This window comes from Stenella coeruleoalba, assembly GCF_951394435.1.
Source record: "Stenella coeruleoalba genome assembly, chromosome: 2".
Lineage (NCBI taxonomy): Eukaryota > Metazoa > Chordata > Mammalia > Artiodactyla > Delphinidae > Stenella > Stenella coeruleoalba.
The window spans coordinates 147,644,276-147,661,567 of NC_137147.1; the positions used below are offsets into that span (position 1 = coordinate 147,644,276).

Here is a 17,292-nt window from a genome sequence, read left to right on the forward strand (position 1 = left end):
ATGATGCCTGTTATGGTAGAAACAGCGATTACCCAGGACATCTCACATTGATGTGACGCCAGCCTCTCTTTCATTAGTGTCTCGTTAAAGATTTCTGCCCTCATTTTTCCATTAACAAATTTTTCTTTAATTGTACTGTGGTGAACGCATTCTGATGTTCTTTCATGGTACTGACGTGGAAACTCGTTTCATTGCCCTATATTATCTTCTTACTAATTATTTTCCAAAATACATGAGCAGTGATTTTTTTTTCACTGATGGATTCATATGGGGATTTGAGCTTTGTATTCATCTTGAGTTTTTCTTTCATTCCTTTTCATTCCGCCCCAGATAAAATGCAGTTAATCATGCCAACTTCTGTATAAAGTCTCATCTGACTAGCTCCATCATGTGTCTAGAATGAGTTTTACAATTTTGAAAGTTGCTTTCCCTTCATTGCTACTCTGATCTTGAGATCATAAGAATAAATATCTGGTAAGATATTGAGTCCTCTGCAAAATAGGTGAAGTCAAGAAAATTGGAAAAACTTTCATTTTAAAAAGTGAGGATTTTTTTAGGGGGTGCAACTTGGCCAAAAATCTATGGTGACCATGGTTTATCATTCAAACTAGGCCTGTTGGGAATGCAAGAGGGGTGCACTTTATCATTTCATTGAGATAAAGGCATAAACTGGGCTCCCCCTGACCAGACCAGGAGGTATGGTCACCCCAGCGAAACCTGACAAGGTACCTTCCTAAGATGGGGATGGAGCAGGGGAGGGCTTGAAGGGATTCTTCATGAAATTATAGGCTCTTCCACGTCATCACACACTGTATTCTATGCTCAAACTGTGAATTAGTGGGTTTTGCTTTGAGAATCCAAGAACTTCTGTGCTTTTAGTATCAGACTCAGTTCTAATCCCTATGACTCAAGAAAAACACAATAATAGAGACAAAGATCCAGAGACGCATAACTAATATGATCAAGAGCTGTGGGTCCGGGCTTCCCTGGTGGCGCAGCGGTTGAGGGTTCGTCTGCCAATGCAGGGGACACGGGTTTGTGCCCCGGTCCGGGAAGATCCCACATGCCGCAGAGCGGCTGGGCCCGTGAGCCATGGCCGCTGAGCCTGCGCGTCCGGAGCCTGTGCTCCGCAACGGAAGAGGCCACAACAGTGAGAGGCCCGCATACTGCAAAAAAGAAAAAAAAAAAAAAAAAAGAGCTGTGGGTCCTAATGTTCTGGCAGTTACCGAATCTTTGAGGATTTGATGAAAGCTATTAACTCTCCCTGAAGAAAAGGGCACACACAAACAGCCTCCAGGAGTTGGCATGCAACTCAGAGGGCCAAGGACCATCTGATCTCACCCAGGGATCTAGGTCTGAATCCCTAATCAGAAGGGAAAGGAAAAAGGAACCAAAATTTGTTGACCATCTTTGCACACATTTCATTTCAGACTTACATCAACCTATTTTATAGATAAGGGCACTGAAACTCAGAGAAATTAAGATCTTACAGCCAGTTAAGTGGAAAAGCCAGGCTACAAATTCAGGTTTATGTGCATGAAATCTCATATTTTAAGTACTGCCTAGACGTAGGCATTAATCTATATATTTATAGTTAATCTGGAAAGGAATATTACAAAATCATGAAAAATGAACACAAGCAGACATCTTCATCAAAGTCCCACCTACTAGAGCTGGGAATACTTCTGGAAACTGGAAAGAGATTATTAGGGCAAATAAAAGTAAGCACTTAAAAAAAAAATCTCAAATGCTAATACAACTGACAGAGAGTGTCAAGGTAGTTTTAGATAAATCCAAGACTGATAGGTTGGTGATGGATTATTAAGAGATTTTCAGTGTTGCATATCCTTAGGTTAACCTTGGGGAAAACAGCTACATCTTTGCTTGTATCCCTCAAAGCCCATCTCAGTCTGATTACTAATCAGGGTTGCATGGACAGGATGGTGGTTGAAGCAACGTGTCAATTCCAACCTAAGCAGTGTTTTTCGTGTAACTGGCAAGCTCAGATTTCCCTTTTGGTAACATCTGTTCATTAGTTGTTTTTCTTTCACTGTGACCCTAGTTCCTCCACCAGGGCTTGAACCTGGTGCAGGCAGTGAAAGCACTAAGTCCTAACTATTGGACCGCCAGGGAATTCCCTGTTCCACTAGTTCTTAAAATGCCTATTGAATTTTGAAGCTGACATACCTCTGAGACATGGAATCAGACTCACCTGAGAATAATGTATCACAGCTGAATGTATTTAGCCAATGATCACGCCTGTGTGGACCTAGTTCATAATGAGTGTTCAACAGATGTCTTATGGTTTCCTGTCCAGTCTGTGCTACAGAATGCTACCAGATGAATTACCTCACCTATAGCTCCAAATATGGCAGTTCCCTGCACAAAACTACTGTTACTTTTTATTGTGTGTGTATCTTTCCTGTAATTATTTATTGTTTTAAAATCTATCTTTTGTTTCCCTCCTTCTAAAATTGTAAGCTTGGTGAAGGCAGAGACCACAGTATTCACAGTGGCCATGATGACCTATGGTAGGCAATCAATTACATTTATTTGCCTAACTGGGTGGATGATTACTACGAGAATTTGGTCAACATGTTTTTTTAAAAAAAAAGTTGGTCAACATGATTTTCTTTCAGTTTTTAAGTTGCAGATATAATTCACATACTGTAAGATTCACCCTTTTAAAATGTACAGTTCAGTGGTTTTTAGTATATTCACAAAGTTGTGCAACCATCACCACCATCTAATTCCAGACTATTTTCACCAATAAGAAAACACACACCTATTAGCAACTACTCCCATCCTCCCCTCCCCCAGCCCTTGGCAATCAATAATTTACCAATTTCTGTCTCTATGGATGTCCCCATTCTCTATTTTCATATAAATGGAATCATAAAATATGGGATCTTTTTTTCTGGATTCTTTCACTTAATATTTTCAAGGTTCATGTTGTAGCATGTGTTAGTACTTCCTTCCTTTTTAAAGGCCGAATAATATTCCATTCTATGAATACACTACATTTTGTTTACCCATTCTAGACAAGAGCATTTTTTTTTTTTTTTTCGGTAAGCGGGCCTCTCATTGCTGTGGTCTCTCGCGTTGCGGAGCACAGGCTCCGGACGCGCAGGCTCAGCGGCCATGGCTCACGGGCCCAGCCGCTCCGCGGCATGTTGGATCTTCCCGGACCGGGGCACAGAACCCGTGTCCCCTGCATCGGCAGGCAGATTCTCAACCACTGCGCCACCAGGGAAGCCCTAGACAAGTGCATTTTTAACATCCATTCCAACTCCAGGATCCTTTATTCAAGTGAAGGGCTACCACCAAAGTCCATAAAGCAAATCACAGTAAATCATTATGCTTCATAGTTTTTCTGTGCCCTGAAGTTTTCAAGTCTTACCTACCACAGATCCAGAGAGGACCATCCTGTTATAACCAACCAAGTTTACTTCCTGAACTCTGAAAACAATAATATCAGACCCTCTACCTTTATTTCAGGATTCTGCTTCCCCGCCCCCACTCCAATCTTCTCCTCACAGCCCACCTGATTTCTTGATTGTAATGCTAATTGCTCTCGACAGATTTGTGTTGACTGAGATTGGATGGCGCATTCTTCCCATGCCTCTCTCCCCCGTCCTTGGCCTCGCTGCACGTGCAACTTCTTCACCATCAAAATTCCCCCTTCCCGCCTCCCCCTCAAAAAGCCTTCCTTTGTTTTCCAAGGAAATTCAGGTAAAAGAAAGGGTGGGGGAAACGATATTTTTGACTTTCCTCACAATCCAGACGTTGGAAAGAAAAAGGATTTCCTTTGGGCTGCTGCCACGACTCTGATCTTTTATGCTGATAAAATATTTCCTTCTTTAAAAAAAAAAGTTATGGGAAAAATCATACCACTTCAGCTACACTTACTCTAACTTTCGCGTTTAAAAGAAAAAAGATTTAGAAGTTTACCTCTCTTTCACAGAGTGGTTTTCTTCTTACCAGTTCAAGTCATGCCACCGGGAGCTAGCTGGGTCAGCAGCGCTCTTTGGAGGCTGGCGTGGAGGAGGACTACAGGATCCAGAGGGCTTTGGAAACTCCAGCAGCTCCAAGCTTGTTGGCTACTACGGTTTCCCTGAGGAGTGACGCTATGAAAACAAACCCTGATTGGTCAGGCCTGAGCTGAATTCTCCATTTATGGACAGATTGCCCTGCCCGAGCCGAGGCTCAGCCAGAGGAGAACGGAGAAGGTGGCCGAAGGAAGAGGAGCCAGGCAGGGCAGCTAGTCGGACGCGCGGAGAGCATTGCTCTCACCTAGGCGGGCGGCGAGCGCCCGGTCCGGGTGGACCCCTGCCCTCCGCAATATGCGCCCCGCCTGCTAAGCCGCCTCCTGCTCGCCCTCACCTACCGCCGCCGATCCCGCCTGGATGGAGTCCCCCCAGGGTTCCCATTGGTTCCTGTGAGTGCTTGGGTGTCGAGAGCCTGTTTTTGGCGAAGGGAACCAACTTTTGAAGTTCGCCCAGGAGACTGCGTTCCAGCCCCAGCTCCCCGGCAGCCGGACCCGGCAGAGGCGCGACCGCGGCGCGAGTCACCATGGTGAGTTGGCCGCGCGGCGTCCCGGGACGCCTGACCCAGGGATGGGGCGGGAAGCCCGGGCGCGGGGCACCCACCTTGGGTGCGCTGCCGAGGCCAGGGGTGGAGAAGCTGGACGCGGGAGTCGGCACGTCGCGAGCCCTTATTTCCTGCAGTTTTCGCTCAACCGGGGCTGGGGGAGACGGAGTGAGGGGCCAAGGAAAACTTTCTTTCAAGTCACTTTCGGCGTCGCCAAACTTTTCGTGGCCGGGGTGGCTATGGCTGCCAGCTGTCGGAAGCCGGAGTGCGGGGAGATCCGCGTTCAGGGGCACGGCCCGCCGGGGGGTATCAATTCCCTCCCGCTGGGAAGGTGGGAGCGGCCGCTTGCGTCCCTCAGTGCGCGCGCTCCCCGCCCGCTGCACCGGCGCCGCGGACCACTGCTCCTCCCCCGGCCGCCCGGCAGCGCCGCAGCTGTCCCCCTGGCATCCGCGCGCCGACGGGGGCGGCGCGGCCTCACAAAGGCAGTGGGGCGCCAGGTAGGGCGAGCACCTGGCGGTGGACTGGCGGCTGCGGGCGAGGGTGTCGCGGGGCTGCCGGGAGCCAGGCCGGCCTGGGCTCCGCTGGGCGCCGGCCCGGAGGGTCTTTGCACCAAAAAGGCCGAGTAAACACCACCCTCCTCCACTTGCCCCAAGTGCGAGGTGGCTGGCACTTTCCGGGTGTACAGCGAACGGTACGCATGGGAGGAAGTCGAGTTTTTTGTTCTTTTTCCTTTGGCGCTTTGGGTATTGATGGAAGTGTCTGGCTCTCTCTCTGACTCGTTTCTGACTTTTCCTCCACCCCGACCTCCCGGCCTCGGCTACCCCGCCCCCAATAACCTTAGCCGCATCCCTTGGGCTTTGGGGTGGTGTACTTTTCTTTCCTAAGCACAAAAGCAAGGGCTCTATTTTGAAGAGATTGGCAGTCCATCAGAGGGGGGAAAAAGTTCTACTACAAGGCTTCATAGTTTCCACACTTGCTTCTTTTCAAATAATCCGGCTTAGGTGGATGAACTGGTCCTCTTCTGATTGGTTTTTGTTGTTTTTTAGTGACTGTGAAAGGGGTGCTAAGTCACAGTGATAACCGGTACAGCACTAATTTAAAAATCTCTATCCTGTAGGAGTCTGAGGGAAATTAGGAAAGGCCCATAGGGACCTACACACAAAACTCAAAAGCAGCCCTTGATCCAGTGCTGTGTTTATTCAAAAGAATGATTAAAAACAAACAAGCCAAAATCTTTAAAAGGGCATCCTTGACCAAAGCTTTTTCTTTTCACCTAGTCCAAAGTTATGTCACCCTTGTGTCTACCGAAGAGGACACTTTATCTGTAAATAAAATTTCCCTTTCAGTTTTAGGGTTTAAGAAGTCAGTCCACCCCATATTATTTTTGGAACCCCTAAAGAGAACCATTCACTTACACTGTGTGTTTGGGTGGAGCTACCTAAATGGGGCCACTGCCTAACTGGCTACCTGAACTTAAGCAATGTGAATCTTAATACTTTATAATTGCTAGAATTGTTTCCCATGGTTCAGTATTTCTAAAAAAAAAAATGTGTTGTATGTCAAGAGTTTAAAAAATCTTGCTGAATTTAAATAGTTGAGTGGTACCTTGAGAAAATTAACTTTCCCTTCGTTCACTCATTTTTCATGCTGGAGAGACTAAAAAGTAGTGTAGCATGACTTTTCTGGGGACCTCAGAAACTGGACGCTCAATTCGGTCCATTGCTGTTGAAGTAGATGGTTTGTGAAGTGGGTGCAGAAGAGGCATGTTCTAAGGAAGAGCTGTTTCCAGAGTGTGTAGGGTGTCTATTGAAGGACAGGGGTATGACTTACCTATCGATGTTCCCTGCCAACAGCACAGATGGCCGTATTGTGGGCCTCCAGGAGACTATCAGTGCATCAGATACAGTTGCTGAGGCCCCGATTCCCTGACAGAAAAGTTGAAACAGCTGGCTGTCCTGAAATAGGAGCTGCGCCATCACTCCATCTACTGGATCTAGAGTAATTTGGCAAAAATTAAATGAATCATTTCTTCGCTGGCTTGAAAAATTAAGTCTGTGCATTAGATGTGTGAAGTTGCCTTAGAACAGAGCATCAGCAGCTTAAATAGTCAGAAATCTCAGTTATTATAGTATTTACTATTTATGGAAGATCCCCTTCCAGCCAAATGAGGCTTCATTTTGTGTTTCACATCTGTCTGCGTCTGCCCAGCTGCATCCCTCAGCTGCTTAGAACAGGAAGAGAAGGGGCAATGCCTCCAGTGGGTGTGGCTCAGGGTTAGCCTGGAGAATATAATTCATCAGGCCCTTGGCACCTGTACTGTGGATTTCTCTGTCTCTCGCTCTCTGTGAGATATCTTAGGAAATCTGGTAGCAGATTAGGAAGGCTCTCCACCTGTACTAAAGGCCCTACCAAGGCTCACTCATTTGTGATTCATAAGGAAGATTGCCATCTTCTGACTCATGAACAAAGTGTACAGCTTACAGTTTACCTTATATTTCCTCCTGAAAACTCACTTTGGGACATTTTTCTCCGTCTTTGGAGAACCAAGAATACTACCAGGCAATAGCAATGTCTTTCTTTTTTTTTCTTAGGCTTGAAGGACCAAAAAAGAAAAAGAAAGGAAAACACCAAAAAAATCTCTGCCTGTCTGTATAATTTAGTATACATTGGTCAGGAGGGTACAACAATCTCCTTTGACTTTAATCAATAATAATACACATCTAAGGTTTCCTTTGTAGAACGTGGCTTTATCATCAGCCACAAAGGAAGTTCTACTTCTGTGGCCGTGACCAGTTTGGACTGTCTAATGGACTGGAACCCATGTGTATAGCTCTGCTGTATACTTTGGAGCTAGAAACTATGATTCATAAGGCTTTTGTGACTGAGATATACTGACATATTTGAGTACATGTGACTTGACCATCACCTCAGAATATGTTCAAGAGGTGTCCCCGTCTCCTTACTTGCATATTACTTGTGAGTAAATTGCAGATAGTACACAGGAATAGGCTTACGAACTTAGAAATCTGATGCAGCTGACTACAAGGTAGGTAAGTTCCTTTGGGTGAAGGCATGGCACGTATTTAGAAAGTCTGGAATCCATTTCAAACATGTTTTCTGCGAAGGTAACCTAGTCCATTCCCGCTGATTAGTTTATCAGATTTCTAGTGAGTAGTCTCCCGGCCAAAACAACACAACACAGAACCAAAACAGAAAGGAATGGGATGAAGTCCAGAAAAGTTTTGATAGAGGTAGAGGGTTAGGGCAAGAGTGGAATCCAGGGCATTGTCTTGGGACCACTGTGGGTGGGCCTGCCTAGTAGGAAATGTTTGGCAGCCCAGGGCAAGGAGGGAAAGCCCAGTGGGGCCATGGATGGAGGGGATGGAGAAGCAGAGGAAGCAGACAGTTGCAGAAGCTGAAAGCCACTTCCTCCTCAGTTTTGCTGGGGATTTCAGCTTTGTTAGTGGTTGCAAACTCAAATGTCTACAGAGACCAGGATACAATTTTTGATGGGGTGAGACTGGCCTCTGGAGAGTAAATATAGAACATGTGCCCATCAAAAGAGCCATCATTACTTGACCTTAGGCTGTGATGACATTGACCACATTACCAAATTGTCTGCTTTTTCAGGAGAAGCTGAAAATCTAGATTTTTAGGCCAGAGCTGCCAATTTTTAAAAGGGTGCTGATCATCGCTGAGAGGCCAAACAGGTCAGCTGTTTGCAGCGACCCTGTTGTAAATCTCAAAGTGGTGTCCTGCGAACCACTGTGCTTCCTTGCATTCGCTCGCCAGCAGGAAGTCTAAACTTTAGCCACATACCCAGTGAGGGCATTCGATTTTTACTGACACATGCACACCTTCCCACTGCGTTTCCCTTAAGAGAGGGAGTTGCCTGGTGTTTCCAGCCCATGGACTCGCTAAGCTATTAAACAGGGGCGGTATGCATCCAGCTGCCACCGTTTGGAGCTAGCTCAACACCTGTGCAGGTAGTGCTGGGAGTGGTGAGCCTGTAAATTGAACTTCTCTTTTTTTTTTTTTAACATCTTTATTGGAGTATAATTGCTTTACAGTGGTGTGTTAGTTTCAGCTTGAACTTCTCTTTTTCTTAACCCTTTAACTCCCTCCAGTGGGAAGGTACTCCCCCTCTCCCCCAACCTCCATATTGTATGGTGGATCTCTTTGATTACTCCTTTCCCTGTTGCATCTCATGAATTTGAGGTCTGTTTCAGGGGTTCTCCTTGGGGCTAGATAATGAGCTTTTTTGTAAACATGACTTGGAATACAACCTTTTGCCCTTCAGTGTTAATGTTATGAGCTCATGTGAGACCTCTCTCCTATGAGGAGAGGACTGGGTCTCATTACTTGGTAAGAACTTGTGAAAGCTCTTTTCATCAGCTTCAAAAAAGCAGAAATATTTTGAAACCTCTATACACATGTAAAGCTTCATTATGGATCCTAGAGAAATTACGTACATTCGTAATTTTCCAAGTTTGAGTCATCTACTATTTTTTAAACAAAGATGCAGCAACTTGTGTTTTTATCAGTATGTGATTAAAATGGGTTTCTCCGTGGTGAGATTTTAATTTTTTTTTTTTACCGTGCTGGGACTTAATATTTACAGAACAAATAAGGGGTTAAAGGTTAAATGCCAAAGGTATTAAAAATAAACAGCTTGGCCTTGTAAGCACATTCTGTAACAATGGTAAACAAATTGTGTTTTGAATTTCAACTTCAAAATTTATTTTGGCAGAGATGAAAGGTTTGGAGGCATATTAGTGAAGTCTTTTTTTTTACGTATCTTTACCACAGCTTTACTTCAGAGAAGTAAAACTATAAGAGTCGTCCCTAAAAATAGGGACAATGGCTTCGACACCGTATATGCAGGTGAAGTCAGCCCTCCTTTCTGAATTGCCACCATGGGAACACTGTCATTAATGTTGTTCAGGGCACTTACGAATGGCCATTTAAGAAAATATTTTGACTTCCTTTATGACCTAAAATGCTAGTGTGCAGCTGATCACCCATCTTACTCACCAGACTTTGTATAAGGTCCCTCTCAGCTGTTTCCTGAAGTTACATTCTGCCTCAAAGGGGGAAGAAATTGGTCCTGAACATGGGCAGTATCGTGTAACCTAGGCCCTGGGGACCAAAAAGGAGGTGGTTCTTCCAGGAATCCGTCCTCTAAGAACTGCTCTGAAGGAGGCCACCCTGTCTTAGGTGTTTTGAGTTCTGATGTGTTTGTTAAAAATTCATTCATGGGACTTTGAAATCATACACTGCATTGTAGAAAGTAAAACATACACTACATTGTAGAAAGCCCAGAAGAGAATTTAAGAGTCTATCCTAAATCCTTTGGCTTGACTTCATAGAAAGATCTAGAGGGGTTAAATGGCTTCGAAAGTCTCAGAGCTAGGTTTTGACTGATCTGGTGCCAGAATCCAGGTTTTCTGATCCCAGTTTAATAAGGCTTTTCCCACCAAACCACGGTGGTGGGTTAGAGTCTAGGCACGACCCAGGTAGTTTTCTTTCTGGGGCCCTTCAGAAAAAGCCTGCTTGGAGATGGAAGGTTGTGAATTATTTTTGATGCGTTACTGTATCAACTTTAAAAGATTATAAAACATAAATTTAGGGGAATTCACCGTAATACCATTACCGTAGTGCTAATTTTTTTCATGTCTCTGGGTTTCCTTCCAAACTATCGAAACGTACATCATTTTTATGTAGCTGTAATTATGGGGCTAATATACAATTTGTGTTCTGTATTTCCCCATGTATTTTGTAAACTCTTTTCCTTGGTAAACATATTTATCGTATTTTGCTGGTGGTATGATCATCCCATGTAACCTGATTACCCAACTTGAGTCCTAACTGTATGGAGAACTGTCCTCCAGATGCACCAGTGACTGTTCCTTCCTGCCCCCGTTAGAACTGCCCTCAGCAGTGCTGGGCTGCTCAGCCTCCTGTCCTGCTGATACATGGAGCCCTGTCTCTGGTGTAAAGTCTGAAGCCAGGACCGGCTGGCTTGGTGTACACTCCACACTCCCCGGTCCTGACCTGAGGTGGGTACTGTTGGTGTTCTCCCAGGATCATGATACTGGAACTCAAATGTGTGACAACAGTGGGTGCTCAGGCCTCTGACTGCAACTCGGCAACGATGAGTTCCCCTGTCAGAGGACCCAAATGGTTGGAGACGAGGAGCTCTGAACCCCAAAGTGGAGAAGACACGGCAGTTGCCAAGGAGGTTAGCGTACATGCCTGATAGGCAGGAATTCTTACGAAATACAGTGGCAACCGCTAGAAAATCAAAGATGAATTAAGCCCCGCCTCTGCTTATGAGGTGCTCACAGACTAGGGAATAACAAAGGGCTTTCTTATAGGTGATTTCGTCTCATTCTTGTACAAATGATGGGTTTTGCTGCCATTTTATAGGTAAGAAAACCAAAGTGCAGTGAGGGCAAGAGAATTGTTCAGGGCCATACAACTTGTATGTAATGAACCAGGTCTGCTAACTTTATGCTCTTTCAAAAGCAATTGTGTACATTATTTCTGAATTTGAAATTTCTGGGTCCAGATAGCTGTATAACACTTCATTATTTTACATACCCCTGAGGGAAAACAAGGTTGATTTTTTTTTTTTTTTTTTTTTTTTTAAATCTAGTTTAAAGTCTGGGCTTTTTAATTTCCTTGTTCGGGGATGTTCGCATGTCACAACATTTGGGGACTAGATGATATCACACTGGGATCAAGCATAAAAGTAAAAGAAAGTCATGCTAGAAAGCTCTCTGATCTTAGTTAGTTTAAAAAGTAGAAAATAAGGGAAACAAGATAACTACAAGAAATGTAGCCCTCGAGTCCTTATATACATGACAGAAAACAAACAAAAATTAGGATAGCATATCATTAGTCTCTTAGTAATTTAATTGGTGTGACTAGCTTTTGATGTTGACAGCAAGTTAGCACAATATTACTTTGTAACAGAACGATTTGGACAGTATCGTTGTCTGATTCTAAAAAATTTTCAATAACAAAAAAATTACGGTTGTTTTAGTGTCCCAATTAGATACGGACCTTTGTTACAGGAAATTTTGGATTTAAATGTAGAAGCATCTATTAAGCTACTTCATAGTATGAGAAAGATGGCGCCTTCAAGATTTGGGAATGCTCAAATGCAGAAATATGTCTGCAAAATGATGGTAGTTCTCCTTTCTCCCATCAGATTGTCAGAGATTCCTAATATTTGGGGGTGCCCCGAGGCCCTCTGAAGCTATTGACCTGTTTCCTGACAGCGTTTGTAATAACAAGGAAAACAAGAAAACCAAACAGAAAGACAGGAACAATCTAAATGTCCATTAGGAAAGAAATGCATAAATGTCTGTGACTTATTGATAATAGGGAATCAATATGGATAGATCTCACAAAGGTAGTATGTGGTGAAGAAGTAAGTTGTAGAAAGATACATGTGAAGTCATTTAAGAAAAATGTCAAAACACAAAACAAGGCTATCTGTATTGTTCGGGGATATATATACTCATATATGTATATATTTATGTATATGTCCTTTTAAAAAAATGAGGGACTAGAAAGATATCAAATTCAAGCTGCTGAAGGGGGAAGGAGGAAAGGAGAGGACTGAGGTCAGTGGACTAACTGTAACATTATTAAGAATGTTTTATTTGCTTTATTAAAATCTAAAGCAAATATAGAAAATAGTATCATTAATTCTGGGCAGTATGGGCATAAATATTTATATTATTCCCCCATAGTTTTAACATCTTTTTACAATTAAGAAGAAAAAAACCCCACATGAACACAATTCTTCATTTAATTTTAGGAGGTTCATAAACCTCCAAAGCCCACACAGTATCATTCGCAGAGTTGTAGCAAACCTTGTCTTGAGGTGAATATTAAGGAGTATGCAATTTTGGGTCTATGTCAGGTTTTTTTTTTTTTTTTTTTTAAGATTTAATTTTATTTCTGGTTGCGTTGGGTCTTTGTTGCTGCTCGTGGGCTTTCTCTAGTTGTGGAGAGCGGGGGCTACTCTTCATTGCGGTGCGCGGGCTCCTCCTTGAGGTGGCTTCTCTTGTTGCGGAGCACGGGCTCTAGGCACGTGCGCTTCAGGAGTTGTGGTGTGTGGGCTCAGTAGTTGTGGCTGGTGGGCTCTAGAGCACAGGCTCAGTAGTTGTGGTGCAAAGGCTTAGTTGCTCCGTGGTATGTGGGATCTTCCCAGTCCAGGGATCGAACCCGTGCCCCCTGCGTTGGCAGGCGGATTCTTATCCACTGTGCCACAAGGGAAGTCCCTGTCCGGTTGTTTTAGTGACAGTTGACATACAATCAAATCAATAGTAAGTCCCACTGAGTTATGTAAAGTTCCGTTAGGGATTATGTCCCAGGATGTTCAGCATCTGTTAAGCATCTTTCTTACCTTTTCCTTTCTTACCTTTTCTTACCTTACTATTAAGTTTTGATATAATTAACCACCCCAAACTTGGTGGTTTAAATAGTAAAGATTTTATTATTTTTCATGATTTTGTGCATTGGCTGAGAAGTTCTGGGCTGGGCTGGCTCGTCAGGTCCTTGTGGTTGGCTGGTGGCTTGGCTGGGGATGGATGAGCTGCGACGGCCTCACTCACGTGCTGGTTAGTTGGCCCAGGTTCAGTTGGGGCAGTGGAGATGGCTTGGCCACCTATCGCTTTCACAATAGGCTAGTCCTGGTTTGTTAACACAGCAGTGGTCACAGGGTTCCCAAGAACTGCAAAAGAGAAAGCAAGCCATAGTGCACAAGCATTTTTTTAACCTCTGCTTGCATCCTGGTTGATACTGTCTCATTGGCCAAAGCAAGTCACATAGCTACCGTCAGGGTTAGTGTGGGCGAGGACTGCCCTGGGGCTCAGATACAGTTCCTACCCTCCACCTTTTCTTTCATCGTGTCTAGTTGGGTGAATACATTGAGGCAGGAATAGATTTAGCGCAAATCTAGTTTTCCCGGATGGCCCTCTGAACCCCTGTGTATGACGGAAGCCCCCACTGCTCCTGATACATCTGCTGCTGTTTTCCCAAAGTACGAGGAATTAAAACTTGTAGTTCTTTTGTATTACGGAGCCTCAGTATGATTTTTCAATTGCTATTTTTGCTGGAAAAAAGTAAAAGCAGAAGCTAAAAACAAGAAGAAAAAACTCTTTTGTTTTCTGTTGAAGGGAGTTTGTAAAAATAAACATTTCACGATTAAGTCCAAGCTTCCAGAGCAGTGAATCATGCCAAACCAGACTGGACTGGATGGCCTGTTGGATATAACAGTGGAGCAATACTGTTTGGAACAGGTCAGGACAGTGCTGTTCACTGACTAATTCTGCCTTTCTGGCCAGCCCTGAGCTGTCCATGTGGAGAAAGGCATTCTTCACACACACAAAAATACTTTTTTTGTCTTGAATGAAAGTCATGTGTTGTGGATTGTATTATCGTTCCCAGAAGAATCCATACTGGTGTCACTTCCATATTCTGTGAGCCACAGGCTCCTCAACAGGATGTGAACAGAGTAGGATTAACCTAGCTTTGGGCCTAGGTCTCAAAAAAAATTCATTCATCTGTGGATCTTTCCCTTTGATTTTCTCTTTCTCCTCTTTTTAAATGGAAAAATTTAAACTACACAAATGGGGAGAAAACTCACTGCTGGACTTCAGCAATGGATAACTCATGGCCAATCTTATTTTCTCCATTTTGTTCGTGTGGTGTATAGCATTGATTTGCAGATGTTGAACCATCCTTGCATCCCTGGAATAAATCCCAATTGATCGTGATGTATGATCTTTTTGTGCATTATTTATTTATTTGCTGTGCCGCACAGCTTGCAGGATCTTAGTTCCCAGAATGGTGAAAGTGTGGAGTCCTAACCACTGGACCGCCAGGGAATTCCCTTTTCATGTATTACTGAATTCAATTTGCTAGTATTTGTTGAGGATTCTTGTGTCTGTGTTCATCAGGGATATCGGCCTGTAATTTTCTTCTCATGTTGTGTCCTTGTCTGGTTTTGGTGCTGGGGTAATGCTAGCCTTATAAAATGAGTGTGGACGTGTTCCTTCCTCTTCTATTTTTGGGAAGAATTTGAGAAAGTTTGGTATTAATTCTTCCTTAAATATTTGGTAGAATTCACCAGTAAAGCCATCTGGTCTTGGACTTTTCTTTGTTAGGAGGTTTTGGATTACAGATTTAATCTCCTTACTAGTAATTGGTCTGTTCAAATTTTGTTTCTTCATGATTCAATCTTGGTAGGTTGTATATTTATAGGAATTCATCTCTTTCTCCTAGGTTCTCTTAATTTTTTGGCATATAATTATTTCAATCTTGTTTCTTCTATTCTCACCTTCTCTTGGTTTATTTTGAAGCAAATCCTAGCTATCATTTCATTCTAACCATCTCTGTATTACATTGGTATTTATTTTTATAAATTTTTTAAGATTTATTTATTTTATTTATTTTTGGCTACATTGGGTTTTTGTTTTGCTGTGCAGGCTTTCTCTAGTTGCGGCGAGCCGGGGCAACTCTTTACTGTGGTGTGCGGGCTTCTCCTTGCGGTGGCTTCCCTTGTTGCGGAGCATGGGCTCTAGGTGCACAGGCTTCAGTAGTTGTGGCACAGCGGGCTCAGTAGTTGTGACTTGCGCGCTCTAGAGTGCAGGCTCAGTAGTTGTGGCACACGGGCTTAGCTGCTCCGCGTGTGTGAGATCTTCCCAGACCAGGGCTCGAACCTGTGTTCCCTGCCTTGGCAGGAGGATTCTTAACCACTGCGTCACCAGGGAAGCCCTACACTGGCATTTAAATAAAGCAAAACTCAGCTCTCAGCTGACTACTGTCTACTTCTTGTCTACAGCTCTCAGCTGGCACTGTCTACTTCTTGGGTTGGAGGAAGGGGTGTATCTCAGAGAACCAAAGTAGGTAGCTTCCCTTTGATTTTTAATATTACAGGCTTTGTTTTTACAGAATAAGGTAGACATCTCCAGTAACTGGGGAGACTCCTTAAAGCTTGGCCTGATCTCATCCACAGGAGTATCTGGCAGTGATACCCAGGAGTATCTCGGCACCCATAGTTTTGGTGTGCAGGGCTGAGGTGGCTCCCCAGCCTACAGTCCTAGCTCTACTCAGGCACTCTCTTTAGGTATAATTGGCAGGGCCAGTTCATGCTTATTCGTCTCTTCATTCCTTCTCATACATACCTGTATCATGGTGATGGCTGTGCAAATAACACTTGTTTCTTTCAATGATCAGATACCTTTAAACATAGAATGTCAAGATGAGAAATGTCTCAGAGACTACTTGGTGGGGGGGCGTGGCCTATGAAATTATATGCTGAAGTTTGTGTCTGTGTCCATGTGTGCATTTTTCCCTGGGGAGAAGAATCCTAACTCCCTGAAGTGGTCCATGGCCTCCCCAGATGACTCTCTAAGGTCCAGAGAATTTAAGTAGCCTGACCAAGGTCGCCTGGCAAATTAGTAGGAGAAGTGGACTTAGAGTACAAGTCTTTTGTCCAGGGATCCTAACCTGGTCCTAAACCTGCTTTTACTGGAAATGTTTGAAAAGCAAATATAATAAAGCTTTAGAGAGAAGGGAAGTTGGAAGTACTCAGTTAAAATAATTCTTTGTAAGATTACCAGAGATACTAAACCAATACAAGTTACCTTGAGGCAAGGGTCAGTATTAATTGTTGACAACTGACTTAATTTTTCAGAATGGTTATAAAGCATAAAACTAGAGTCACGGGCTTCCCTGGTGGTGCAGTGGTTGAGAGTCCGCCTGACGATGCAGGGGACACGGGTTCATGCCCCGGTCCGGGAGGATCCCACATGCCGCGGAGCGGCTGGGCCTGTGAGCCATGGCCGCTGAGCCTGCGCGTCCGGAGCCTGTGCTCTGCAGCGGGAGAGGCCACAACAGTGAGAGGCCCGCGTACCGCAAAAAAAAAAAAAAAAAAAAAACTAGAGTCACAGCATTGGTCTCACATTTATTAGAGTTTTATATTGTCCTGTGATCACGAAGAGAAATACGTCTAATGCAGACTTCAAATATAAGTCAAGGACATAATGGTTTGACGTTTATGTAAATAATTGAAAACTCATTTCTCTCATGAGGATTCATTATTATTCATTATAAAATTAATAACTAATTGAGGACACATAAGGAAATTGCTGGACTCTAATAACTGGACTCTGGATCACAGTTCTGTGCTCTGTTTCTATTCTGTAGGACTAGGGCTTGGAGTGTAGTGTAGTGGTAGCCTCTTCCTTCCAGCTCTTTTTCTCCCCTGCCCCCAAGCCCCAACCCCCAACCAGATTCTACATCTGTCCTGCCTCCTGCTCTCCCCTACAAGGCTCTTGCCCTTCTAGACTCGGGAGGGGTGAGGAGGAGGGTTGGAGAAGGCAGGAAATATATAGTTTGCACCTGCTTACAAGTGAGCACGCATCATTAAGGCTTCCTAAAAGAAGGGGAGCACTCTCCTCCCATCTTGGAACCCTCTTTCTCCTCCTCCAAGTAGCCCCGCTTGGCACCTCTGCAACCAGTGGGGAGTCGGGCAGTGTCTGCTCTACAGCAACAATAAGGCACTGTCATCTTTGTTTGGGGCTGTGAATCCGAGTCTTCAGTTTTTGCAGCAGTTGTATTTAAGCGTCCGTTGGCAAAGGTATATTTTATATACTCTAAATATAAGATGTAATGAATAGC

General features: G+C 44.0%; 2 protein-coding genes across 2 annotated transcripts in view; one reads left to right on the top strand and one right to left on the bottom strand.

Annotated features, from left to right (window-relative positions):
• FAM81A (family with sequence similarity 81 member A) overlaps positions 1–4,012 on the bottom strand; it is a 123,873-nt gene extending 119,861 nt beyond the window's left edge. The window contains exon 1 of the mRNA XM_079914573.1: positions 3,952–4,012. The gene's annotated coding sequence lies outside the window, so the exon portion shown is untranslated. The remainder of the gene's footprint in view (positions 1–3,951) is intronic.
• A 192-nt stretch (positions 4,013–4,204) lies between these two features.
• The window catches only part of MYO1E (myosin IE), a 202,140-nt gene continuing 189,052 nt past the window's right edge, over positions 4,205–17,292 (top strand). The window contains exon 1 of the mRNA XM_079914344.1: positions 4,205–4,575. Coding sequence (XP_079770470.1) covers positions 4,573–4,575 — 3 coding nt within the window. The 5' untranslated portion in view covers positions 4,205–4,572. The remainder of the gene's footprint in view (positions 4,576–17,292) is intronic.